Below are 26988 nucleotides of genomic sequence, written 5' to 3' on the forward strand. Positions count from 1 at the left end.
GGAGCCTTACAGGGGGGTGATCAGTGACAGGGGGGTGATCAGGGATTGTATATGAGGTGATCACCCCCCTGTCATTGATCACCCCCCCGTAAGGCTCCATTCAGACGTCCGTATGTGTTTTGCGCATCCGATCCATGTATCCGTGGATCCGTAAAAATCATACGGACGTCTGAATGGAGCCTTACAGGGGGGTGATCAGGAAGTCTATATGGGTGATCACCCCCTTGTCATTGATCACCCACCTGTAAGGCTCCATTCAGACGTCCGTATGTGTTTTGCAGATCCGATCCATGTATCCGTGGATCCGTAAAAATCATACGGACGTCTGAATGGAGCCTTACAGGGGGGTGATCAATGACAGGGAAGTGATCAGGAAGTCTATATGCGTGATCACCCCCTTGTCATTGATCACCCCCCTGTAAGGCTCCATTCAGACGTCCGTATGTGTTTTGCGGATCCGATCCATGTATCCGTGGATCCGTAAAAATCATACGGACGTCTGAATGGAGCCTGACAGGGGGGTGATCAATGACAGGGGGGTGATCAGGAAGTCTATATGGGTGATCACCCCCTTGTCATTGATCACCCCCCTGTAAGGCTCCATTCAGACGTCCGTATGCGTTTTGCGGATCCGATCCATGTATCCGTAAAAATCATACGGACGTCTGAATGGAGCCTTACAGGGGGGTGATCAATGACAGGGGGGTGATCAGGGAGTCTGTCTGGGGTGATCAGTGGTTCATAAGGGGTTAATAAGTGACGGGGGGGGTGTAGTGTAGTTGTGTTTGGTGCTACTTTGCACAGCTACCTGTGTCCTCTGGTGGTTGATCCAAACAAAAGGGACCACCAGAGGACCAGGTAGCAGGTATATTAGATGCTGTTATCAAAACAGCGTCTAATATACCTGTTAGGGGTTAAAAAAAATCACATCTCCAGCCTGCCAGCGAACGATCGCCGCTGGCAGGCTGGAGATCCACTCGCTTACCTTCCGTTCCTGTGAGCGCGCGCACCTGTGTGCGCGCGTTCACGGGAAATCTCGGCTATCGCGGGAGGCTATCGCGTATATACGTCCACCCAGAAGAGCAGGGCCGCCGCCAGGACGCAATCCTGCGTACGGCGGTCCTGTAGCGGTTAAGCTGTGCGGCCGGTCTTTCTTCTCCTTTAAAGTTAGTATGGGCCATAATCCTGAGGCAAGAGGCTGGTATGCAGGCCCCTCTAAAACTCAGTGGCGAGGTTGGTTTCGCCACACACATGCTTTTAATTATTTTTTTTTATAAATTCTAATATGAGTGTGGCATTCATTTGTACTCACCCCTTTGTGCTCTGATAACCCTAAATTTCAAATACAGTGTGACCAACTACCTTCAGAAGTCAAATTAGTAAAGTGTCCACCTGTGTGTAATATATTCTCAGTATAACTACAGCTGTTCTGTGAGGTTTGTTAGAGAACATTAGTGATCAAACAGAATATTGAAAACCAAGGAACACACCAGACAGGTCAAGGATAAAGTTGAAGAAAGGAAAATGGGGCTGAGCGTGATAGCAAGCACAGTCGCTATTCAATGTAAGGCGCTGTGCTTGGTAAGCTGGAAGAAGGCTGCGGCGCTCACAGAAGCACCGGTGCCTTCTCAAACAGGTGATGAGAGGGGGTCCCTGGTATCATAACCTGTCACAGGTTAAGGGGAAGGGAAAATACCAAATAGACACCACAACGAATAGACAACAATCTAGGCCTCAAAAGCTAAGGAAGAGGGGTGGTGACCCCCTAGTAATCCCTAGGCCTTTCCCTAACTCCTGCCAGTTTGAGCAGATCCTGATGGTGGAAATACTCATACACCGAATACCTAAAGCTCTGCTAAAACTGACGAACCCCATGATAGGTAGCAGGGGATGAGACAGCTGGTTCCTTCCAGAATGAAGGAACCCGGGTCTCCCTGAGGCCTAGAAACAACACACACCAGATAATAAGAAACAGCGAAGGCAACAAGTACTAAGCTTAGAGATGTATGGAGCAGCAGGCGATCCAAGACAAACCAGCACCAGCAACTCCAAGCAGAAACTATCAACCACACGGTCAGAAATGTGAGGCGGATCTAAATAATGCCTCATCACTGATAACGAGCGGCACCTGAGGAGAGGTGAGATCCTGCGAAATAACAACATACATAGAGGAAAACAGAGAGACCTGTCAGACCTACCTCACATGTAGCAAGTCTATCCGATCTTCTCACCTCTCTCACAGGAGCGACCGTGACATAACCCCACCGATCAGATATTCATCAGTATCAAAATCTGTGATTTTGTTTAGGGCTCATTCACATGGCCGTTGCCCCTTTGTTGCTGTATTGCAGCCCGTATATGGCGGTAACACAATACACGGGGAACCGGCCCTGTGCATTTTGCATCCCGGATGCAGACCCATTCACTTGAATGGGTCCGCAAATCTGGTGCAGAACGGAACCCTACGGAAGCACTACAAAGTGCCTCCGTGGGTTCCGTTCTGTGCCTCCGCACCGCAAAAAGATAGAACTTGCTCTATCTTTTTGTGAAACGAGCGGATCGCGGACCCCATTCAAGTGAATGGGGTTGCGATCCGCATGCAGCAGCCCCACGGCCAGTGCCCGTGTGTTGCGGACCGCAATTTGCGGTCCACAGAGGGGCAACGTTCGTGTGAACAAGCCCTTAGTTTGTAGTATATGCTTGAGGGAGTGGCACCTTCAAGTGTGAATGCTCTCCTATTTTATCCTGGGTACATATAGGTGTGCTTGCTCCTCCTCTCATTGGTTGCTGGATGCACATGGAGGAGACTAGTAGCAGTTCACTATATGTGCAGGGTCTGCTTTCCTGAACATAGATGCCAAACGGCATAGGTAGGTTTAGCATAGGACCTGCCTGACTGAGACCACCTTGGTGGGGGTAGGAAGGCACAGATGTGTTTTGATCAAAATATATTGGCTAACAGTTTCAGAATTTTAATATATCAGATTGAGGGCTTAGTCTATATATAATGCTTGCATATATTTTGTTAGTGCATTATTATTATTTTTTTGTGATTTTTTTTTTTCCATAAATGTAGCCATGGACATCCGCATATTTATTTATCATATCATGCAGAATGTTTTTATCTTTGTTTTTTAGCTTTTTTCTGTGATTTTTGTTTAGTATCAAAATCTCGGAAAACCCTTTTAAACATAAGGAGTAAAATGAAAAAAAAAAATGTAAAAATATAATTTTCTACCTTTCATATGTTCTACTTTATTGCGAAAAACTAACTGTAACTGACCCCAGGACACAAAAGGTTTAGGAACTTTAAGATAACAGACAGGTCCTAACAGAGGATGGGATTAAGCCAATTCACTGTGAAGCACCTAAATACCATCATAGTACGTGACCTGACAAACCAGGGGCATAAATGGTCTCTAAATCCCTACAGGTGATGGGTAATAGACCCCTTTCTGTAGAATTGGCTATTTCTCAGTGCGCCTGAAGTTAGTTTCTTATTTGGACATTTTTTTTTTATTCAAATCATTTGTATATCTTTTTTTAGGAATTTTTAGAACTAATTTCCAGTAATGAAACAAGTTGCAGTGAGCGGGCAAGGGAAATCAGTTGAAAGCGGCATGAAAACAGAAATGACTGGTACAAAAATGGGCATCAAAGTGAACACAAAAATGGGATTTAGGGCCGCTTCACACGAGCGGATGCCGTGCGTGGCATCCGCTCCGTGAAAGAGTGCCAAGACCCGCTGCAGACTGCAGAGGCACGGAGCAGTAACATGACTGTTAATGCTCCGTGCCTCTCTGTGATCTCTTTACTTCGAAATCACAGTTGTCACTGTGATTTCGAAGTAAAGAGATCACAGAGAGGCACGGAGCATTAACAGTCATGTTACTGCTCCGTGCCTCTGCAGTCTGCAGCGGGTCTTGGCACTCTTTCACGGAGCGGATGCCACGCACGGCATCCGCTCGTGTGAAGCGGCCCTTAAAGGGTTAAATTAATTTGGGTTGCTGATCTTGCAATGCCGACATACAGAGGGTTGTTACCCTGCATTGTATGCAGTTGAGTTCAGCCTGGCAGGAAGAGGTTCTGGGCACAAGAACTGGCATCAAACTGGGCAGACACTTTTCATTGATTTGAAAAGGTTTGGTTGGGTTCACATTTGTGTTTTGCTTTACATTTCTTTCACTGAAGGAGCAGTGTGACGGTACTTTATGTTCACTTATCACGTTGATGCCAGCTGTACGTGAGGGTCGTATTTTTCACCGTGTGTTATGTGTATTGTCTGAATAGTCACAGTCTGGGCAGTAACCCACCCCCCTACTGGGTTATGACTGTGAGGGTCCATGCACGCAATACATTTAACACTATGAACCTCACCTAGAACTGGGATCAATATGAAAACGTGTCAAAACAACTAAACATAAACCACAAATGTGAACGCAAGCGAACCTGTTCAGTTCCGTAAAAAGTGTCCATCTGCCCACTTTAATGCCAGTTCCCGTGCCCAGTACCAGTTCGAGCCAGGCTGGTCTCAGCTGCATACGATGCTGGGCATCACCGCCTGTATGTTGGCAAAGCAAGATCAGTGGCCCAAATACATTTAACCCTTTAAACCCCACTCTTTTGTGCTCACTTTGATGCCCATTTGTGTGCCAGTTTTTTTCAATTTTAATGCCGCCTTCAAGACTGCTCACTGCAACTTTATTACTCCCAATAAGTTTATTACTGCCAATAAGTTTCTTGTTCACATCATACAAATGATGTGAACAAGAAAGCAGCTTCAGCCTGGTTATCTCCCATCACTGGTGAGCAGCAGATCCTTCGGCAAGATGGAGTTTAGCCAAATCACCCTGAGCTGGCTAAATACTACCACTATTCCGGACCTGACCACTAGGGGGCCAAGGCAGTAGGCGCGGGCTATGTCCCATCCCTGGTAAGGACCAGCTCAGACACCACCCTGGCAGGAGCCCCGCGCCATTCAGCCAAAATCTCGGCGTTGCGTACGTCATACTACGTGGGCGGGCACGAGTCGCCGGAAGTGACGTCAGCCCCTTAGACAGGAACTGTAGTCTTGTTTGAGTCTCTGGTGCTGTTATTGTGCCTGGAGGAAAGAGCGGCTCTCAGCACCGGACGTTCACCGGGGGACAGTTGCCAGCATGTCTGATCAGGTGAGGCAGCGGGGCGGGTGACCGGCTGTGCCCGCTGTGAGATGTGGAGAAGCAGGGGCCGAGGGTTGCGCTAGTGACGGGACATGCGCAGCTGCAGCTCGGCTTGTTTCTGTCCTTATGTAAGCGGGTGTGCGCCCGGACAGAAGCTCTTACGTAACGTCTGCCCGTACCCTGCTGTGTGCCCGGGGCAGAGGCCTGGTGCTGGTTGCCCTGCATCAGGCCTCCCCCTGAGCTAGAGAGCAGGGTAACCTAGTCACTCAGCCCCTGCGAGGAGAGCCATGATATAAGGGCTCTTCTCCCCACAGGCTGGGTGACAAGACAACCTACCTGTAGAGCCTGCAATGGCGACTTAAAGGGGTTTTCTGAGATTTTTATACTGATGACTAGTCTCGAGCGCATTGAGCTTTGGATCATTGATCCGAAGTCGATTCGTTTGTAAACTGTATTTGCTCCATGGAGACAAACGTCATTTCACCGGAAGTTGCGTGAGACTTCTGTGAATGTATTCAGTAATCATTTCTATATCTTTAAAAACCTCTTAAAACTAGGAATCCGAAGTCGGGCTCTCTAAGCCCTACTTTGGGTGAAACCAAGTTTGGCTTCGCGGAGCCAATACATTTTATTGTTGTACGGAGACAGCATTAAAATCAATGTTTTTGAACTAATCGACTTCAGATGGATGATCCGAAGCTTGATTTGCTCAACACTATGACTTATCCTCTGGATAGGTCATCAGCATCTGATCGGTGTGGGTCTGACACCCGGGACCCCCGCCGATCAGCTGAGAGAGAAGCCAACAGCACCCCTGTGAGCGCTGCGACCTTCTCTAAGCTTTTCCTAGGCCAATGACATCACATTCATCAGTCACGTGGCCTTAGTGCAGCTCAGCCCCATAGAAGTGAATTGGGCTGAGCAGGATACCAAGCATAACTGCTATACAGTGTACGGCGCTGTGCTTGGTGAGCTCTGAGAAGGCTGCGGGGCTCACAGGAGTGCCCTCTCATACAGCTGATTGGTGGGGGTCTGACACTCGGGACCCCGCCGATCAGATACTGATTACCTCAGAAAACCTTTCGGGGTCCTTTCACACATCCGCATCTGTTCAGCAATTTTGTGGAACAGGTGCGGATCCATTAATTTTTAATGGCGCCGGAATGTGCTATCTGCATTCGCGGGACCGCACTTCAGTTCCGGAAAAAAATAGAACATGTACTATTCTTGTCCGCAATTGCAGACAAGAAAAGGCATTTTCAATGAGTGCTGGCGTTGTGCGGTCCGCAAAATGTGGAATGCACATTGCCGGTGTCTGTTTTGCTGATCTGCAAAACACATATGCCCATGTGAGTGGAGTGGACCCTAATGGCCATCACCTAGCCATCCCAAATATAGAGCTAGCTAAGGTGTGACAGAAAGGAGTTCTTAAAGGGGTTGTCTGGTGGGATAGGAGCAGAATGGGTTAGGAAAAAAAAGCATCATCATCTCCAATCTGACACTTTCCGGGTCTCCACTGGTCTTCTGTTCCTCATTGAGCTGACAGGAACCTGAGTGAGATACCTCCTTAGCCAAATGCAGGTCACCACTGCGGCTGTTGACTGGTGGGGACCTAAAAGTCCTGAGTGTCGGAGCATCGGTGACCTGTTGAGCTTGTACAAAGCAGGCAGCGCTGCAGTGTAAAGCAGCTTCAGACTGGACCTCTGTTGAGGCAGGACCTGGATATTATAGCTGTGTCTTAAGAAGATGGAACAGTTGAGCATGAACCATGGGCAGTGACTTCTGTATATGACATCGCTGGAAATGTATTCAGTCTGAGAAATGCACTTCATATGAGGGAACAAGATGTAAACTAATTCTTGATGAAATGAGTTTGGTTGGAGCTGGTCATGTTAGCTCTCGTGTATTTGGCCTTGGCTACGCACAACCTCCGTATTGTATGGAGCTGTAACTGCACACACAAAGTTTTTGGAACCATACTGAACCCCTGTAGGAGCCCAGCAAAAAAATAAAAACCCGCAGGGAGCATTTCTTCTAGAGTACAATACCTCTATATAAGCATGGTGGCTCCGTGGTTAGGGCTGGTGCCTTGGATTCATATAATCTGCTTGGAGATTGTATGTTCTCCCTGTGTTTGCGGGTTTTCTTCCAGGTAATGTGGTTTCTTCCCAAAGATACTGATGGGGAACCTAGATTGTGATCCCCATTGGAGACAGCTTGATAATGTCTGTAAAGCGCTGCAGAATATGTTGGCGCTATATGCACTACTTGACTAAAATAAGTAGAAGGTGCCACACATAGGTAAACTATACAGCAACGCCTTACCTGAGGCTCTATGGTAGCGCAGGTTAAGTGCTGGACCTTTCTTGTGTATAGAGGATAGACTGAAGGGTGAAGGTTGAGGGGACCTTGGTTCGGTTATTCTCTAGAACAGTAGGGGTCCGAGATCTTGGATCCCTATCAGTCCTATTATAGAGTAAGGCTACTTTCACATTGGCGTTTCTGGGTCCGCTTGTGAGAGCCCTGAAACGGATCTCACAAGCGTCCCAAAACGGATCAGTTCAGTCCCAATGCATTCTGGATCTGTTCAGAATGCATCAATTTGGCTGCGTTTGGTCTCCGTTGCGCTTTTGAGGCGGTCACTAAAACCCAGCTTGCAGCGTTTTGGTGTCTGCCTGACGATGCGGAGCCAAACGGATCCGTCCTGACTTATAATGTAAGTCAATGGGGACGGATCCGTTTTTACTGACACAATATGGTGCAATTGACTTAGACTTTTTTTTTTATATATATATATTTTTTTTTTAATGAATAATGCAAACAGATATGTTATGAACGGATGCAAGCGACTGTATTATCGATACAAGACGGATCCGCACCGAACGCTGGTGTGAAAGTAGCTTAACCTGCTGATATACCATTACATTCTCTTTCTACATGGAAAGTATTGGCATAACATTAAAGGGATTTTCCAAGATTTAATTACTGATTATCTATTTTCAGGATAGGTGTGGGTCCAACACCCAGGACCCCTGCATATCAGCTGTTTGAGAAGGCACCGGTGCTTCTGTAGGCGCCGCTGCCATCTCATAGCTTTTCCTAGGCCATGGACATCATCGGTCACGTGACCTAGAGCAGCTCAGTCTCATAGAAGTGAATGAGGCTGAGCTGCCATACCAAGCACCGATGCTATACAATGTACGGCGCTGAGCTTGGTGACCACAGAGAATGCTGTGGCACTTACAGGAGCACAGGTACCTTCTCAAACAGCTGATCAGTGGAGGTCCCGAGTATCGCACCTCCACTGATCAGATACTGATGACCTATCCTGAGGACAGGTCATCAGTAATGAAATCTTGGAAAGCCTCTTTAAAGAGGACCTTTCATGGGTCTGAACATTGTTAGACAACTATCTGGACATGTAGCGCGGCGCCCAGGGATCTCTCTGCACTTACTATTATACCTGGGCGCAGCTCCGGCCCAGTTACCTTCTCCTGCGCTGTATGGTAACTGCTACTATCGGTAAACCAGGGAGGAGTCTGCCCTGTTTCTCTGTGGGCGTTTCTTCTCCCTGGCTGTAGTGCTGTCCAATCGCAGCGCAGAGCGTCACAGCCAGGGAGGTGTGTTTCTTCTTTTTTCTTTCTTTCTCCCTGTCTGTGAGCTCTGCTATTGGACAGCGCTACAGCCAGGGAGAAGGAACGCCCACAGAGAAACAGGGCACACTCCTCCCTGGTTTACCGATAGTAGCAATTACCATACAGCGCAGGAGAAGGTAACGGGGCCGGAGCGGCGCCCAGGGATATTAAGTGCAGAGAGATCCCTGGGCGCCGCGCTACATGTTCAGATAGTTATCTTAAAATGTTCGGACCCTCTTTAAATTTCACTGTTTGACCAGTCAAAAGCTTTAATTACCTTATAATTTAGAGTTTTGCCATTAATCTTTGCACACCAGCTAGCTGTTCCTGTGGAAAAATCCATGCTCTCCGCTGTTCCGTTCTAGCTTACTGCACTGGACTTCTGTCCCCTCATGTACACCGCTACAGCCACTAACTGGCCCTAGCAATAACGTGTCCCCAAGCAGCATGTCACTGCTGACTTGTGCCACTTGGCCAGTTTTTGGTAGTGCATGTGACCCTATCCATTCAGAAGTTGACAGACGGGAGCTGGAAGACCCGTGAACATAGCCAGGGAGCAGCTGAGGATGGATTTTACCACAGGTACTGCTGGCTGGTCATAAATGACCTGTTGTCCTCTACCAGGCCGCATCCGAACTCTGCACAGAGCATGACCACAAGCCGCACTGGTATGATCCACTTGCCAAACAGCATAGGAAATGCTACTAGGTCAGGTCCACTTCCATGGCTGGCAGTTGAAGTATTTTCTATGCCACCATGTCAGGTGCCTGATGCCAGTGCTGTTCAGTGGTTATGCTTGGTACATGCTTCAGCTGCAGACTCCTAGCCTTACATACATTTGGGATAAGGTCCCAATGTATACATTAAACATCCATAAGGCTACATTTGCTGAAAGTGGCCCCCTCGGCTTTAGTTGGGGTAGAATTGGTCAGCATACGTTCCCCTCAGTTGCATAGGAAAGCACAGCAGTGTGCACTTTTATAAAGGGCCACCACTAATAAACATATGTTTCTTTTTACATTGGGTGATGTATGTCGCTGTAGGGAAACGCATCTGAGTTAGGCTACTTTCACACTCGCGTTTTGTGCGGATCCGTCTTGTATCTGCACAGACGGATCCGCACCAATAATGCAAACGCTTGTATCCGTTCGTAACGGATCTGTTTGCATTATTCACAAAAAAGTCTGTAAAATTGATCCGTCTTGACTTACGTTGAAAGTCAATGGGGGACGGATCCGTTTTCAATTGCACCATATTGTCAGTGAAAAACGGATCCGTCCCCATTTACTTAGGCCTCATGCACACGGCCGTTGTTTTGCAGCCCCATTCACTTCAATGGGGCCGCAAAAGATGAGGACAGCACTCTGTGTGCTATCCGCATCCATTGCTCTGTTCCGTGGCCACGCAAAAAAAATAGAACATGTCCTATTCTTGTCCGTTTTGCGGACAAGAATAGGCATTTCTACAATGAGCCTTCCGTTCCCAAAAAAACGGCACGGTCGTGTGCATGTAGCCTTACGTTGTAAGTCAGGACGGATCCGTTTGACTCCGCATGGTCAGGCGGTCACCAAAACGCTGCAAGCTGAGTTTTAGTGACCGTCTAAAAAAACGCAATGGAGACCAAACGCAGCCAAACTGATGCATTCTGAATGGATCATTATCCATTCAGAATGCATTGGGGCTGAACTGATCCGTTTTGGGCCGCTTGTGAGAGCCCTGAAACGGATCTCACAAGCGGACCCAGAAACGTCAGTGTGAAAGTAGCCTTAAACGTTGGGAAATCGACATGGTACATACTGACGATGACTTCTCAGATGCAAATGTACATTTAGCCTAACTCCATGTGCCTGACAAAGAGCTTGAAGGGGCTGATGATATTTTGAGGAGTTTTTGGCAATACCCCTCCTGGCCAGACCCGCAAAAGGGAAGCTTTTTACCGCTGTGTCCCAGCTCCTTGGCTCCCTGCCTTGCCCCAGGACCTCTGCTGTCAGCATTCGCTTTGACACTCTTGCAGCCAATCACTGGCTGCAGCAGTGACCTGCTCCCCTTGTGTCATGTTAATTGATTACATGATGTAAGGGCTCTTTCACACTTGCGTTATTTTCTTCCGGCATAGAGTTCCGTCGTCGGGACTCTATGCCGGAAGAATCCTGATCAGGATTATCCCCATGCATTCTGAATGAAGTGAAATCCGTTCAGGATGCATCAGGATGTCTTCAGTTCAGGACCGGAACATTTTTTGGCCGGAGAAAATACCGCAGCATGCTGCGCTTTTTGCTCCGGCCAAAAATCCTGAACACTTGCCGCAAGGCCAGATCCGGAATTAATGCCCATTGAAAGGCATTGATCCGGATCCGGCCTTAAGCTAAACGTTGTTTCGGTGCTTTGCCGGATCCGACGTTTAGCTTTTTCTGAATGGTTACCATTGTTGCCGGGACAATAAAGTGTAGTGGCTCCCGGGGCGCTCTAGAGTGACGTCAGGGCGCCCCACGCGCATGGATGACGTGATCGCATGGACATGTCATCCATGTGCATGGGGCGCTCTGACGTCATTCTGGAGCACCCCGGGAGCCGCACGGGCGGTAAGTATACTGCTCCCTCGCTCCCCACTACTACTATGGCAACCAGGACTTTAATAGCGTCCTGGCTGCCATAGTAACACTGAACGCATTTTGAAGACTGATCCGTCACTGCTGCGGTCAGTGATTGCCTGCAGTGGTGTTACAGCAAAGGAGCTGAGTGAGGTGGATGGGGAATGAAGGAGCAGAGACCCAGTGGTGGGGAGCAGGTAAGTATGCTTACCTTTTGCAGATCTGGCCAGGAGGTAGGGGTGGGGGGTTCCCAAAAGAAAAAAACTATACTTATAGGATGTAAAGATCCAAAATGTGGGGCGTCATTGCTAGGCGAGCGCTTAGTTGTTTAATAACACTTAGGTTATAATGGAGAGTGCGGCACACATGTACCACCTGACTATTCTCCCGTGCCCCCATGCAGATGTGCAAATATAGCAATCTACCCCCTTAAGTCTAAATTCACACGACTGTGGTGTTTTGCGGATCTGCAAAACACAGGTACTGGCCCGTGTGCGTTCTGCTAACAAATTAATTTTTTTTGCGGTGCGGAGGCACAGAGAAGAAACCCCACGGAAGCACTCCGCATGGGTGGGTCCACATCCGTGATGCGATAAGCACGTGGCCGGTGCCCACATATTGCAGGCCACGACCGGAAATGACTGTGTGCGTGCGGCCTAAGTCTGTACAATATACACCTCTGTGTCAGAGAAGGGGCTTTAGGCCCTTATTTATCAAAACTGTCCTTGTTGCTCGTAGCCACCAATCAGAGCTCAGCATTCATTTCTTCAACTGCTCCCATAAGATGAAAGCTCTGCTGAGATTGATGGCTATAGGCAACAAGGACAGATAAGTCTCAATGAGTAGAGAAGTCTGGTGAGTGCCATCTTTGTCCATTCACATGTGGCGTGCCATGAATATATTCAGTCCCTAGTAAATGCTGAGGTTTCCTGAAGGTGAGTGCAGCACAGACTGAATGCGCCTTCTGGTACGTTCTGCTTTAGACGCTCGTTGCCTTGCAGAATATTTTTCCTCATCTTTTCTGCATGATGAACCTGCTGATGCCACATACTGGAAGCAGCTCGCTCCGTGCAGGGCTGAATCAGCATCCCTGGTTAGGAAAGGACATTAAGAAGCGTGAACAGACTGTTTAAATGGGACATTAGGAATCTCGGCGCTAGTGAAGGAGGGGGGATAAGGGAACAATTCCTTTAGCTGCCTGTGGTCTGTCGCCTCAGGCACTACAGAAAAGACTGCAATTTTAACCTGTTCATATTTGGATCTGATAATTCCATTAGGAAGGGAAATGCTGGGAATGAGCAGCATGTTTTGGTCTCCTTTGCCTTTAGTTGTCTTGATTCCGTCATTGATTTCATACCTAGGGGAGGCGAGAACAATCATAAAAGCAATGGGGTCATTTACTAAGACTGGCATTTCATACTCCAGATTTAGTAAAAACTACACCAGAGTAAGATCCAAACAACTTATTAAAGGGATTGTCCGGCTTCAGAGCTGCACCCAGACATATCCCTCTTCTTCACCCAGACAGCCCCTCTGAGATGAGCACTGAAGCATTCACGGGCTTCAATGGCTTCTTTGTTTACATACTTGCTAGGTGGAGGCTTCTGCCTAGCAGTGTTCCCAGTGACATAACCGGCACTAATGGTCGGGTCTTAGCCCTGCCCTAGGCTGTTTTACAGGCTAGGGCAGGGCTAAAGCCCCGCCCATTAGTGCCAGTGACTGCATCGGTAACACTGCTAGGCAGAAGCCTCCACCTAGCAGAGACCCGGTACATCGCCGGATCTATTGAAAAAGCCCTTGACCTGCGTGGTTCAGCACAGGGCAAGCGAGAGCTTCAGAGCATGAAGTGCTCATCTAAGAGGGGCTGCCTGGGTGAAGAAGGGGATATGCCCGAGTTCAGCTCTGTACCCGGACAACCCTTTTAAGTGTACGTTTTAGGCTACTTTCACACTCGCGTTTAGTACGGATCTGTCATGTATCTGCACAGACGGATCCGTTCAGATAATACAAACGTCTGCATCCGTTCAGAACGGATCCATTTGTGTTATCTTTAACATAGCCAAGACGGATCCGTCATGAACTCCATTGAAAGTCAATGGAGAACGGATCCGTTTTCTATTGTCAGAGAAAACTGCCGTTTGGCTCAGTTTCGTCAGACGGACACCAAAACATTTTGGTGTCCGCCTCCAAAGTGGAAGGGAGACTGAATGGAGGCAAACTGATACATTCTGAGCGGATCCTTTTCCATTCAGAATGCATTAGGGCTAAACGGATCCGTTTTGGACCGCTTGTGAGATCCCTGAACGGATCTCACAAACGGAAAGCCAAAATGTTAGTGTGAAAGTAGCTTAAGTCATCTTCTTTTGTAATCATACTCGATTTGTGTCGCAGTGCAACAGTTGCAAAAAAATCCATCCGTCAGATTTTTTGGGGGAATGGAAAATGGGTCGCAGTGTGTCGCATTGGACACCATTGACTATCATCACAAAAAAATGTCACGTGGCACAATTTTGTCCCGAAAAGGCACTTGCTGCAAAATTTGGGACTTTGCTATGCCAGAAACCTGGCATAGAGATATGGTAAATAACCTCCACAGAAAGCAAAAGGGCATAACGTGTGATGTGCTAAAAGGAAGGAGACTGGGTTGTTTGGTCATCAGCCACGTCTGGAAGTAGAATGATGGCACCAGGAGCCATGTAGCTCACGTTCATAACCAGAAGTAATTCAGCTCTACGCTCGCTGTGCACAGAACACTAGGGCAGTGCTCCAGACAAAAAAAAATGAACAGGAGCCATTAGCTCCTAAACCTTTTTTTTTTTTTTTTTTTTTTTTTTTTTTTTTATAGTTTGGACTTTTTGGATGTGGTGATTATGTAATAAGTTTTATAAGTAAAATTGGGAAAGGGGGCGATTTATACTTGATATTTTGGTGTTTTTATTTATTTATTTATTATTAATTTATTTACTAACTATTAGCCTCCTTAGGGGCTACAACCCTTGTCCTATTCACCCTAATAGAGCTCTTAGGGTGAATAGGACTTCACACACTCCCTGCTGCTCTGTGCACACAGCAGCAGGGAGATTACCATGGCAGCCAGGGCTTCAGTAGCGTCCTGGCTGCCATGATAACTGATTGGTGCCCCAGGATTACACTGCTGGGGCTCCAATGGGAACTGCTACTGAGGAGGGGAGTGGACCATATGGCCTCTGCCACCAATGGTTTTTAATACCTGGATTTGGGGGGCGGGGGGGGGGGCTGCACCTGAGAGGTTAACGGCCACTGATCGCGACGCCCTGTCATAGAGGTCTGGAGCCTGCTATGTGACTCTGCCTCCAGCGCCCGCCTCCTGTATTTGAATTAATGGGTAAGTTAACATAATTAGTGGCGCAGTGGCCACTGTCCCTTCCCTCCTCTGTCTTTTCATTGGTGGCAACAGGGGGGAGGGAGAGACTGCTTCCTTCTCCCCTGTGCTGCTGAGTGAACGCCTGCGCTGGGGCAGCGGGGCAAGGAATGAATTATTGGCTCCCATGCCCCGCCACTATATTCAGCTACAGCGCAGTAGCCCTGTCTCAAATGGCGACACGGCTAAAAAGTCTTGTCGCCCTCTACAAATTTTAAGGCGCATTGGCAACCATTTTGGACACCATCTGGAGCGCTATAGGGGTGCTGAAGGCTGCAAGTCTGTATAAGTGCGAGCCGGAAAATGCAGTGATTACCAGTTGATCAGAACAGAGGAAACTGTCTCTCCTATTGTGCATTCTTGACCTCCACATTTTGCCTTTTAAAGGGGTTGTCTCATATCGCTTGGATATGTCCCCATTGTCTTATAGGTGTGGGTCCCACTGCTGGGACCCACACCTATATCGGGAACGGAGCCCTGCAAAGTGGTGGCTGGAGGACTCCGGTCCGGCCACCACCAAGCGCTCTACCCATTCACTTCTATGGGCTCGACAGAAAAAGTTGAGCCAGCGCTGCTCTGTGCAGGTCCCAGCTGCTTCTGTGTATTATAAATATTCTGTATATTTATTAAAATGCCGATTTTAAATGCTTCATACACAGTCGATAATTGATTAAAGACCCAGCTGGTTGTGGTGGGATCACACATTTCTTTAGATTTAAGGCACTCCTGGTATCATTCCAGCTGTATGTCCAGTCATGATCTAATGTCTATGGCCACCTGTGCATTAGGACTCGTTCACACGACCGTTGGTGTCCCGTGCCCATATTGCGGACCACATTTGCAGAGCCGCAATAAACGTGCACCGCTCCGTTGTCATTCTGCATCACGGATGCGGACCCATTCATTTCAATGGGTCCACAAATCTGGAGATGCTTAACGGAACACTCTGGAAGCACTACGGCGTGCTTTCTGAGGTTCCATGTCTCTGCACCGCAAAAAGATAGAACATGTTCTATCTTTTTGCGAAACGGAGGGATCTGCGATCCCCATGCGCCTGCCCCATGGAAGCTGCCTTTGTATTGCGCACCGCAGTTTGCAGTTCAGAGCACGGGACACCAACGGTCGTGTGAACGAGCCCTTAGACCAAAAATTTTTACGATTGATTTTATATTTTGAAAAAACCCAATGTCTTTGTGAAAGAAAGTAATTTTATGGATTTATCATCATCTTTTGCAGGAAGCCAAACCATCCAGTGAGGACTTAGGAGATAAGAAGGAAGGAGGCGACTATATTAAACTGAAAGTAATTGGCCAGGTATGGAAATAATGTCTCGGTGCACTGCATTTTTTACATGGAAATAAGCCGTTTTATTGTGCAGACACAGTACCCTATGTTTTTTTGTTTTTTTTTTCCTTTGCGTTTTTGAATAACTGGCTGTTATAAACTCTTTCCATAGGTTGTAACAAATTGGGGTGGGGAGGCTATGTGTAGGAGATTTTTATGCTGCAGCTTTCACCCTATGCCTTTGAAAGGGTGAAAGTCACAGTATCAATTTACATTTCATCCGCTTTGCTGGTATGGTAAAAAGCTGTTGATTTTCCAGATTCAATTCTATGGTAACAAGTGTGAAACCTGCCACATTTGAACATATCCTAAATACCTCTCAATAAAATCTACTGACATGGGAGATGTGCCCTTGTCAGGTGAGTCTAACTGTGTTGGTCCCATCTTGCTCTGTGGCCTCATTGCATAGAAAACCCAGAGATTTAGTAATATGCAAATCAGTCCCTGCGTGCACCCAAGGGCATTGTTGCTGAACTTTGTTTTTTCCAGAGGCTCCGCTCACTCTCCTACAAGCTGCGTCCCCCGAACTTTGACTGGCAGGGCTGGGCAGTGAAGACCTAATAACACCTGGCCCCTAAGTTGCAGGTGCTAGACCTTGGGGGCAGGCGTGATTACAGTTTCACTGCTTGGTTCTTTCAGTCAAAGTGCTGGCGGCAGGGCCTGTAGGAGAGTGAGTGCGACAACAAGGTCCTCATTGCGCCCGGCATCTAATTTGCATATTATTAAAACTTTTTTTTTTCTTCACCCATGACGGCATTATGAGAGAGGATTCACCTCCCAAGAGCGGAAACCTGCAAATATGAAAAAGGTGGAACCTCTCACCGTCCTCAGTGGTTTCCTGTCCTAGGAAAAGCACACCTTCAGGCACAGGGGGTGGTTTGACTTTGGGGGTGCGTCGGGTGAGTTCCCCACTCCACACCTTCCACAAATTATCAGAGAAGATTGAGCCCCACGTAGTACTTCAAGGTCTTCATTGTTGCTGGATTAGGATCTGCTCAGTTCAGGGGCAAGATTGTCATTCTATGTGATCTCGTGAGACTGGGTGCAGGTTGAAGTGCTTTCAGGTTATTGTGGGATTCCGGATAAGATCCAGAAGGAGAGGACTGGAAGTGCAGCTCAGCGTGGCAAGAAAGTTATTTCAGTGGGAGAACTCAAGCAGACTGTCTGAGGATCCTAGAGGGGAAATGGCCTAATCCAAGGGCATAAGAATCAGCCAGGAGCCTTTTCTGTCATGGAGAGTTCAGGCGAGGCACAACGGGACTCCACTGCCCCAACAACCATGCTATCTATGCTTGAAGCGTAGAAGTTCTGTATATTAGGCTAATAGGGAGACTGTTTTGTTCCTTTTTTTTTTTTGTCCCCTAAGAAGGCAGCAGCTAAGATGCGTCATAAGAAATGCGCTTTATGCAAAACAAAGATGGCATCGGCATACGCTAAACTCTATGGTCAAGTGTATGATCAGGGAAGAAGTCCATAGTGCCCTTAACAGTGAATCAAGTTGGCATTTTTAAGGGTATAGAATATCTATGGGTAAATCCTCATCTGTGTTACATTACTTGGATGTCTCTAGTTCTGGGTTGTTGAGTGAGGATTTAGATTCTGATACTTCCTCTTCTGAGGAGGACATGGGTGGAAAGCACTTTTTTCTGTGGACCAGCTACTAAAAGTGATTAGGGTACTATGAATATTGAAGACCTTAAGGAAGTCAGATCCGTACAGAAAATTATGTTTGAAAGCAAGATGGAGAAGGTTTTTCTTTATTCATAAGAATGTAGCTGCACCTATTTCTAGGGAATGGAGGCTACCCAGGATCGGTGAAGCGTAAATCTTTGATAAATCTGACGCTGGGATTTGGAATCGTGCTCGTAGGATACATGGGCCTAAAGAAAAGGTGTCTTGTAGGTCTTTTTTTATTATTTGGGTCCGTTAAAGGATTCCATGGACAGATCATGGTAATTAATATGTCCCTTATATAGTATTGCAGCTACTTGTACAGCTCGGGCCCTTAGCGACCAGACTCTTAGGGAGCAAATTTTGAGTACTCTTCCAACCATTTCTAAAGTGGCAGATTTTTTTGCAGATGCAATTAGTGGGAATTAGCTTCCCAAAGAAAAGGACGGTTCCTGGATTCTATATTCCTTGGTGGAGGAGTTCAGGCTGGTTTTCAAAAATTACCCTCTGGAACGATTTATGGTTACAAGAGTTGGAGGAAGGAGTGCTAATTTTGCGTCAAGTATCAGAAAGAGGTACCAGATTCTACTCCACCATTTTCTTGCTGAAAAAGATAAACAGATTTCAGAACAATTATAAACCTAAGAGGTCTGAACAAGATGGAAGCAATAAAGTACCATCTTTCCTTTCAGCTGGCCCACCCAAAATATCTAAGGGTGGTCCTATGCTTCAGGGGCAGTTCTGCTCTTTGGGATCAAAATGGTGGCCCATGTGAGAGAGACGCATCCTATTTGTGCCATATCTGGACAATTTCCTGGTGGTGAGACCTTTCAGGCTAGCATGTACGAATTAGATACTTTGTTGTCCCTGGGTTGGATTTTAAATGCTCAAAAATTCAGGATACCACAAAAGTCTCAACTGTTTTGGGGATTTAGATAGACCCAGAGGCCCAAAGATCATTTCTGGCTCCAGAGAAGATTCCAAAGAACAGGTCAGTGGTTCAGGATCTCTTATCTCATCCTTTCGTGTCATTAAGGGCTCATTCAGACGGTCATATGTTTTGTTCTGCATTTTTGCAGAACGGGTGCGGACCCATTAATTTCAGTGGGACTGCAAAAGATGTAAAAGATGAAGCATGTCCTATATTTGCCAGTAAAACTCTGCTCCGTGGTCCCATTCAAGTCTATGGATCGGCAAAAAAAACGGAATGCATATGGAACACATTCTGTATGCATTCAGTTTTTTTGCAGACAGACTGAACTGTCCCCAAAAAAGATCAGCATTTTTACGGACTGCAAAAAAACATACGGTTGTCTGAATAAGTCTTAAGGCATAGGATATTGATATTAGGGATCGTAACATTTTATTCCAGCAGTGGAGTGTGCCTAGGCTCATTCCAGATGTGTGCAGACGGAGAATCTTCAGATTTGGTAGGGGAAGGTGGACGGGTTAGACAGCATATTTCTGATGTTCGATCAGACCCTTCGGTCCCTGGAATGGTGGTCAGTAGGCAAATCTGTCCCTGGGGTTCCCTTTGAGAATTTTTTATCCCTTAATGGTGACCACAGATGCCAGAAATATATATATATATATATATATATATATATATATATATATATATATATATATATATATATATATATATATATATATATATATATATATATATATATATATATATAATTTTTTTTTTTTTTTTTTTTTTTAGTGGCCATATTTTGTTCCATGGACCACCTGATAGCAGTAGATGTTTTTTGCCGGAGTGGGAGTCTTTGTTATGCTTTTGCAGCTGATTCCCATAATGTTGAGGAAGATAAGGGAGGACAGAACAAGAATTCTGATTGCTCCTTTTTTTTTTTTGCCTCATCGAGCTTGGAGTGCTCTAATTAACGAACCCTTGGATTCTGCCAGAAGTACTATATTTCCTTATGCAGGGTCTTTATCGTTCTAAGGCCCCTTTCACAAGAGCGAGTTTTCTGCACGGATGATATGCACCTGCACTGAATCCTGACCCATTCATTTCAATGGGTCTGTGTACATGAGCGTTTTTCACGCATCAGTTCTGCGTGAAAAACGCAGCATGTTCTATATTCTGTGTTTTTTCACACAGCCCTGGTCCCATAGAAGTGAATGGGGCTTCAGTGAAAGATGCATTGCATCCGCAAGCAAGTGCGGATGCAATGTGTTTTTTTTTTTTATCACTTGCATGAAAAATGCATCAAAACGCATTGCACCCGAGCAGAGAAAAACGGAATAACTGAACGCAATTGCAGACAAAACTGACTGAACTTGCTTGCAAAATGGTGCGAGTTTCACTGAACACATCTGGGGTCAATTCGTCACGCTTGTGTGAAAGAGGCCTAAAGGTCTTCCACCTGGTGGCATGGCTTTTGAAGGGGGATCAAGCAGGGGCCTTTCAGGTTCTGTAGTGTCCATGTTGCTGAAAAGCAGGAGACCTGTCTCTTCGAGAGTTTATGCCAGAACGTGGTTTGCTTTTTCAAGTTTTTAGAGGTCAGTCCTTCTGCCTGTATCCAGCTCAGCCCACCCCAGGTTTTAGATTTCCTTCAGAAAGGCTTGTATAGGGGGTTGTCACAGTACCATGAAGGTGCAAATCGTAGCGCTTAGTGTATTTGTGGGATGTCAGACTGGCTTGTCATCTTTGAATTTCTCATTTCATAAAATTAGTCTCAAGAAAGGTTCCAGTAAGGCTTTCTAAACCTCCTCCCTTTTAAACCTATAGAGAACACCCTTATTAAGATCCTTAGGCCTAGTTCACATTTCAGTGATTTCCATCAGTGATAGGCAAAACCAGGTACGGGTCAGAAACACAGAACAGGTGTAAATCTTGTGACAACCTGACATCTCAGAATGAAAGGTAGTTTAATTGCCTGGATGTTAAAAGATGTGTCTTAGCTTACTTGGATCCAACTAGAGAATGGAGAAGGTGGTAATCCCATTTTGTAGAGTTTGCAGGGGCAAATCGGCTAGTAAATGTTCCATAGCCAGGTGGATAAAGCAGGCCATATGATTAGTTTCTCTCTCCATGCAGAAACCTATGCCGGCGGGACTGATGGCCCACACGACTAGATCAGTTTCCACAACTTGGGAAGAAAGAGCGTGACCTTTTGAGGACATCTGTAAAGCAGCTACTTGGTCGTCCTCTCATATATTTTTTTTTTTTTTTTTAAGCACTATCACTTTTCTTCTGGCCTTTACTTTGAGTGCAAGGTTCCCCAGGTGGTATTCCCTTTCTGATTGTTTTACTCCTCCGTTATCTATCCTGGTGCGTTCGTTGTTAAAGAGGGAAAAAAAGACTATTACACTTACTAGTAATTTGGTTTTCCAGGGCCCATGACGGCACTGTTTTAATTTCCTCCCTCCCTTTTTTCATACTCCTTCTGGGGTTTCTGGTGGATTGGTGAAGGTGTCACTGGGTGTGCAGTAAAAAAAATAGACCTAAACGAAGATGCAGCTTAAAAGTTTGTCTGGATCCTTGGATATGGATTTAACACTCTTGGCGACCTCTTCACTATAAATCACTGAGGATGGTGGGAAGTTCCACCTTTTTTATATCTGCAGATTTCCTTTCCTGGGAGGTGGACCCTGCCTACTGGTGGCGTAATGGGTCCCTGAAAGATCAAACAACAAGTAAGTGTAATCATAATTTTCTCTGCATTGTGGCTACTGAACGAGATGGGACCAACACCATTAGTTTTAGCTGACAAGCGCACATCTCCCATGTCAGCTGGTTATATTAAGAGGTGTTTTGTGATGGATTCCTTTAAAGGGGTTGTCACATCACAGACAAACATCACAGCTGACTTTGCCAGGGAACATTGCCGTTCTCTTAACCTTGTATCTCCTGCTGCGGAGGAAATGTAGTCCATGTGCCCTAATAGCTCATGTGGCGAGAGATTGTTAAGATAAAAATCCCTTTTAAATGTATGCACACGTCTGGTGTAATGTACTACTAGATCATTTGTGTGGTAAATGAATCCCATACCCCATGATAAAGGTAGGCATGAATAGATGCCGGGTGATGGCCTGGTTTCTCCAAAGTTTGTCTTTTAGATGTCTTATCCACTTGTATTTCACTCAGGTCTTTATAGTGCACCCTTCTTTTTCAGGACAGCAGTGAAATTCACTTTAAGGTAAAGATGACGACGCATCTGAAGAAGCTGAAAGAGTCCTACTGTCAGAGACAGGTAAAAAAAAAAAAATTTCTATCAGTATTGATGGTGTCTACGGTTTCCACTATAATATGCTTCAACACTGTGAGCATCGGCTTGGAGTTGCGCATTGGCGGACTTGCAAGCTACCTGAGGCGTGACAGTGTTGGGGCCCTTTTGAAAACTTACAAACACTGTTTTGTCAGTCATATTAGGGATGACATTGAATATGCCTCTACACTGTATGAGATTTATCTAAGTAAGCTTCTAGTCTTAGAATAGGCTACTTGTTCTAGCTTAGATTTGATTAAAAGGGTTTTCATATATAATCAGTAACTAATCGGTGTGTTCCGACTCCCGGGACCCCGCTAAATCGGCTGTTTGGAAAGGCAGCGGCAGCCACAGTAGAGCCATAGCCTTCTCGCAGGTTTGCCTGTCCAGTAATATACCACACATTTACCCCCCACAGTGGTCTCTTTCCTGACAGTAATGTGCCCAAAGTGGTCACTGAAGGAAAAAAAAAAAAAAAAAAAGTCAAAAACTAATATTCTCCTGGTTGCCGAAGTTCATGATGCAGGCCTCTGCAGCCTCTTGTCTACGGCTTGGGATGGGGGGACACAAGCGGTCAAATTAAAATGACATTGCTGTGTTTTATGTAATAACTTAATAAATAATGTTCTCTGAACTACTTATTTGCTCATTTTTAGGGCGTGCCCATGAATTCTCTAAGGTTTCTCTTTGAAGGGCAGAGGATTGCAGATCACCAAACCCCTAAAGAGGTGAGTAATCAAGGCTGTAGAATTGTTAAAGAGCTTCTGTCAGCATGAACAACCCTATTAAACCAGGCATAATGCCTGGTAGGGTTGATTATGCGCAGAAAAATTATACCTTTCTTTTGTCTCTACAGTGAACTGAAGCTGAGAGATTTTTATTTTTATGCAAATTACCTATTTCGAGCACCAAGGGGCTGGTTATTTCGTTTGGAGCACTGCTAACACAACCCCCTCATGCTCCGTGCATTCCCCCTTCCCATTTGATTGACAGAGCTAGATATCTTGTCTAGCCCTGTGTTCTCAGGCCTGTGCCAAGTTGGTTTAGTGACTCAGCACTTGTGCATTGGATGTAATGCTGCTTTCTGAGCTCCTCAGATCCACTGCGTTGGAGCCGAGTTACTGAGCCGACTCGGCACTTGCCGAATGGATCTGCTCTAGATTGGTGCTTGAAAATAGGGCATTTGCATAAATATAAAAAGTAATACATCTCAGCAGCAGTTCACCCTATAGAACAGGGATCGGCAACCTCTGGCACTCCAGCTGTTCTCAAACTACAACTCCCAGAATCTTCCTTTCACATCCATGGGAGTTACAAGAACAGTTAAGAAAGTGTGCATGCTGGGAGTTGTAGTTTCAAGCAGAAGGTTGCTGATATCTGCTATAGAATAAAGAAATATATCATTTTACTCAGCATGATAAACCCTACCAGGCAATGTGCCTGACACACTCTCTGACTCCTCCATAAATGATCTAAGGGTGTATTTTCATCTCATTGATCCTATTTCAGTCTGTTCCTTATAGAAAATGAAGAGATTAAAATACATTTATTTTTCTTTTTTTCATCTTTCTAGAGATGTTTTGCCTCATGCCTTTCTATGCAGGTCCATGGCTGCACTTGCGCAGATACCACTACTTAGATTCTGAGTTTGTAGTGGTATGTGGGAGCACACATGTGGAGATCATGTACAGAAGCTCCCAGCCTGGCCGCCTCTCTGCAGCTCTGTGTATAGGATGGCTTCTGTGCAGTAGCTTGTTAGCTGTCCTGTACATCTCCATGCCCAGCCATCTCCCTCCCTTCTGCAACAGAGGAGAAGCTGTTCTCGGCACACCCTGTTGAACAGCTGTAATCGGGGCAGTTACCATGTGCTGCGGATAATGGTGTTGATTTTAGAGTAAGCTGAGTACATACGGTACATAACTACAGTCTACTGACTGGGAAGTAAGCCACTCCAGCCATGCATAGACACCAGTTTCTCTATAACGGTGCATATGCATCTAGTGTCTGCTACTACAGTTGTTAGTAATAATATTCATAGCGGCTTCGGGAGCATGAACTTCTCAATAGTCACGTAATTAAGAGGCTTAGTACCCCCCCACAACTGCAGAGACACCGGAGAAATGGAGAGATAAGAATACCCCTTTAAGTATAGTAAGTACCACATACTTATTGTGCATCAGTGAGTTTGTACCCAGATCAAAACGTATTCCCTATCCACAGGGGGATAAGTATCTGATCGATTAGAGTCCAACCTCTGGGACATCATCAGTCCCAACTGATCTGACTTAATGGCGTTTGATGGAGCATGCACGATGCCACTCTATTCATTCTCTATGGGACTGCCAGAGATAGCTGAGCACTGCACTCTGCTTGGTCAGAGCATTTTCAAATACTGTCACTTTTAGGAATAGTTAGTTGCTGTGACAGCCTGGGGCCTTGTAAACGCTCCCATGCCTGTTAAAGTAAGGCTACTTTCACACTTGCGTTCAGAGCGGATCCGTCTGAGACGGATCCGCTCATATAATGCAGACAATGGATCCGTTCAGAACGGATCCGTCTGCATTATATTGTAAAATAAATTCTAAGTGTGAAAGTTGCTGCAGGCGGATCCGTCCAGACTTTACATTGAAAGTCAATGGGGGACGGATCCGGTTGAAAATTGCACCATATTGTGTCACCTTCAAACGGATCCGCCCCCATTGACTTCCATTGTAAGTCTGGACGCACGGCCAGGCGGACACCCAAACGCTGCAAGCAGCATTCAGGTGTCCGCCTACTGAGCTGAGCGGAGGACAAACGCTGCCAGACTGATGTATTCTGAGCTGATCCGCATCCACTCAGAATGCATTCGGGCTGGACTGATGCGTTCGGGGCCGCTTGTGAGAGCCTTTAAATGGAACTCTCAAGCGGAGCCCCGAACGCTAATGTGAAAGTAGCCTAAGCTGTCTAGAGCGTGACAGGCTGCCAGAAAACATCCCATAGACTGCAACAGTATTCTATTGCAGTCTATGGTACACACGAACAGAAGATTGCATATTCAAGTTTCCTGTGATTGCTTATTACAGTAATTTTTTAAAAAATATATTTTATTTTCATTAAAGGGAATGTGTCATCAGAAAAGGACCTGCTGTTAAAATCAAATTTTTAAAGATTTTTGTTTTTGTTTTTTAATTGTCCATGTATTCCATATATTAAACAAAAAAGATAAAATCCTGCAGTTTTCGAACTGGCCACTATGTTGAATAATTGGCGCCACTTCTTGGTCTGTGCTGATCGCTTTACTGCAGTTATATACAGTTATATATTATTCTAAACCTGTTTGTAATGATATCACCTCTGTGTATAGATAAGACAGGATCCACCATCCGCAGTAGGTGATCGTCAAATCTTGTCTATTCCTTCCTTGTACAATGACCTCTGCACAGGACACAGAGCATGCCTAGAAAACTCTCCCATAGAAGTCAATGATGCCCCCTCCTGAGCACTGTCTATGGCCCATGGGGCTGCCGTAAAACTTTTTTTTTAATGCTTTGTAAATGCTGTTAACAGCTCAAGCAAGATGTCCGCCCCCATTAATCATGTTCAGGAAATAGAATAACAGATATTCAATCAGAAAATAAATCACCACCATCCCATATAAAAATAAACAATAAAAATCAACATTTGATTATCCCTGTTTCCTGAACTTTGAATGCCATAACAGGAAAAAAGTAAAAAAATAAAAATGATCCGCAATTCACAATTTGAAAAAAAAGTGATCAAAAAGATGTATGTACCCCAAAACGATACCAATAAAAACTACAGCTTGCCACACAGAAAAAAAGCAAGCCTTCAGCTTTGTAGAGCTGCCCTGATCATGGTCTCTGACTTGTATACAGGAGAGATCGGCTTGCAGCAGAAGGGGTGGCAGCTGGATACATTTTCACCTAATAATACAGATCTTGGGAGCGATAAATTTCTCAGTAGTAGCTGCAGCATGCGTCCTCTCCCTTCTCCTTAGACTTCGATGGGCTGTGTATGAACTTCCGTGTACACAGCTTATTGAAATAGGAGGTTTAGGTATGATTTTAAAGGGGTTGTCTTCTGAAGGCAACCCATATGCAGGTGGCTATAGAGCGGAAATATGTCACATCACCACTGTACGCTTTTGTTGATGTTGGTCAAGTGTGCATGTTATTCTTAATCCAAGAAACTAGTAAGCAGAAGATGGTACTGTTCCCAGGAGGACATTTCCACGTCATGTCATTATGTATGTATGTATGTATGTATGTATGTATGTATGTATTTGATCTGACTGAGGAGTTGACACTGTCTGCCATGGTTTCTCTTACCTGTGACTTCTTCCCTTACAGCTGGGCATGGAGGAAGAAGACGTTATTGAGGTTTATCAGGAACAGACTGGGGGCCACTCGATCTAGCGTTTTATTTTTTCCTTTGGAAATTTTTGACATTCTGGATTTATTTTATTATTTTTTTATTTTGTAATAAGTTGTTTACCTCCCCCGCCATATGGCTTCCTTTCTTGTTGTAATCCACTTGCTGTCTTCACCTTAAGATCGCATCATTTCAGCAGCCACACTATGTACCAAGATGAGCAGCATCTGCACACTTCACCAGTTCAAGCCTTTTTGTCATCTTTGCCTCTGGGCTATGAGGATCCAGCTTGGAGTCTACTTGGTAACTTTGTGACAAGAGGAGAGAACTTACTGGGGACTCTGCTTCATATTAAAGTCTAATAACCTTGGCACCATACATTCATCGTTCCAGCGCCTGCCTAGAAGAGTTAGGAGTTGTGTTTTTAGAAGTGGTCATGCTAAAAAAAAATCCCCTATGTATAGAGAATTGTTTGTTGTATCTCTTATTTTTGTGGGGCATGGGTTTTAAGAAAATAGAAAAAAAAAAAAAAAAAAAGTGCATTATCTGTATTGGCTGAAGTAATATTAAAAAAAAAAAACCTTTGTAAAATTT

General features: G+C 45.6%; 1 protein-coding gene across 1 annotated transcript; it reads left to right on the forward strand.

The window, feature by feature from the left end:
* Positions 1-5013: 5013 nt before the first annotated feature.
* Positions 5014-26988, forward strand: SUMO1 (small ubiquitin like modifier 1). Its single transcript, XM_044273878.1, has 5 exons — positions 5014-5168; positions 16022-16099; positions 21928-22005; positions 22677-22748; positions 26373-26988. The coding sequence occupies exons 1-5, from the start codon at positions 5157-5159 to the stop codon at positions 26436-26438; spliced, it is 306 nt and encodes a 101-aa protein (XP_044129813.1). The 5' UTR covers positions 5014-5156; the 3' UTR covers positions 26439-26988.

This window comes from Bufo gargarizans, unplaced genomic scaffold (genome assembly GCF_014858855.1).
Source record: "Bufo gargarizans isolate SCDJY-AF-19 unplaced genomic scaffold, ASM1485885v1 original_scaffold_1263_pilon, whole genome shotgun sequence".
Classification (NCBI taxonomy): domain Eukaryota; kingdom Metazoa; phylum Chordata; class Amphibia; order Anura; family Bufonidae; genus Bufo; species Bufo gargarizans.

What these genes read in the sequence shown, in the direction of transcription:
- SUMO1 (XM_044273878.1), top strand. An exon ending in AACTGAAAGTAATTGGCCAG is followed by an intron (nt 16,100 to 21,927) that starts GTATGGAAATAA and finishes CTTCTTTTTCAG; the next exon opens with GACAGCAGTGAAATTCACTT. An exon ending in ATCACCAAACCCCTAAAGAG is followed by an intron (nt 22,749 to 26,372) that starts GTGAGTAATCAA and finishes CTTCCCTTACAG; the next exon opens with CTGGGCATGGAGGAAGAAGA.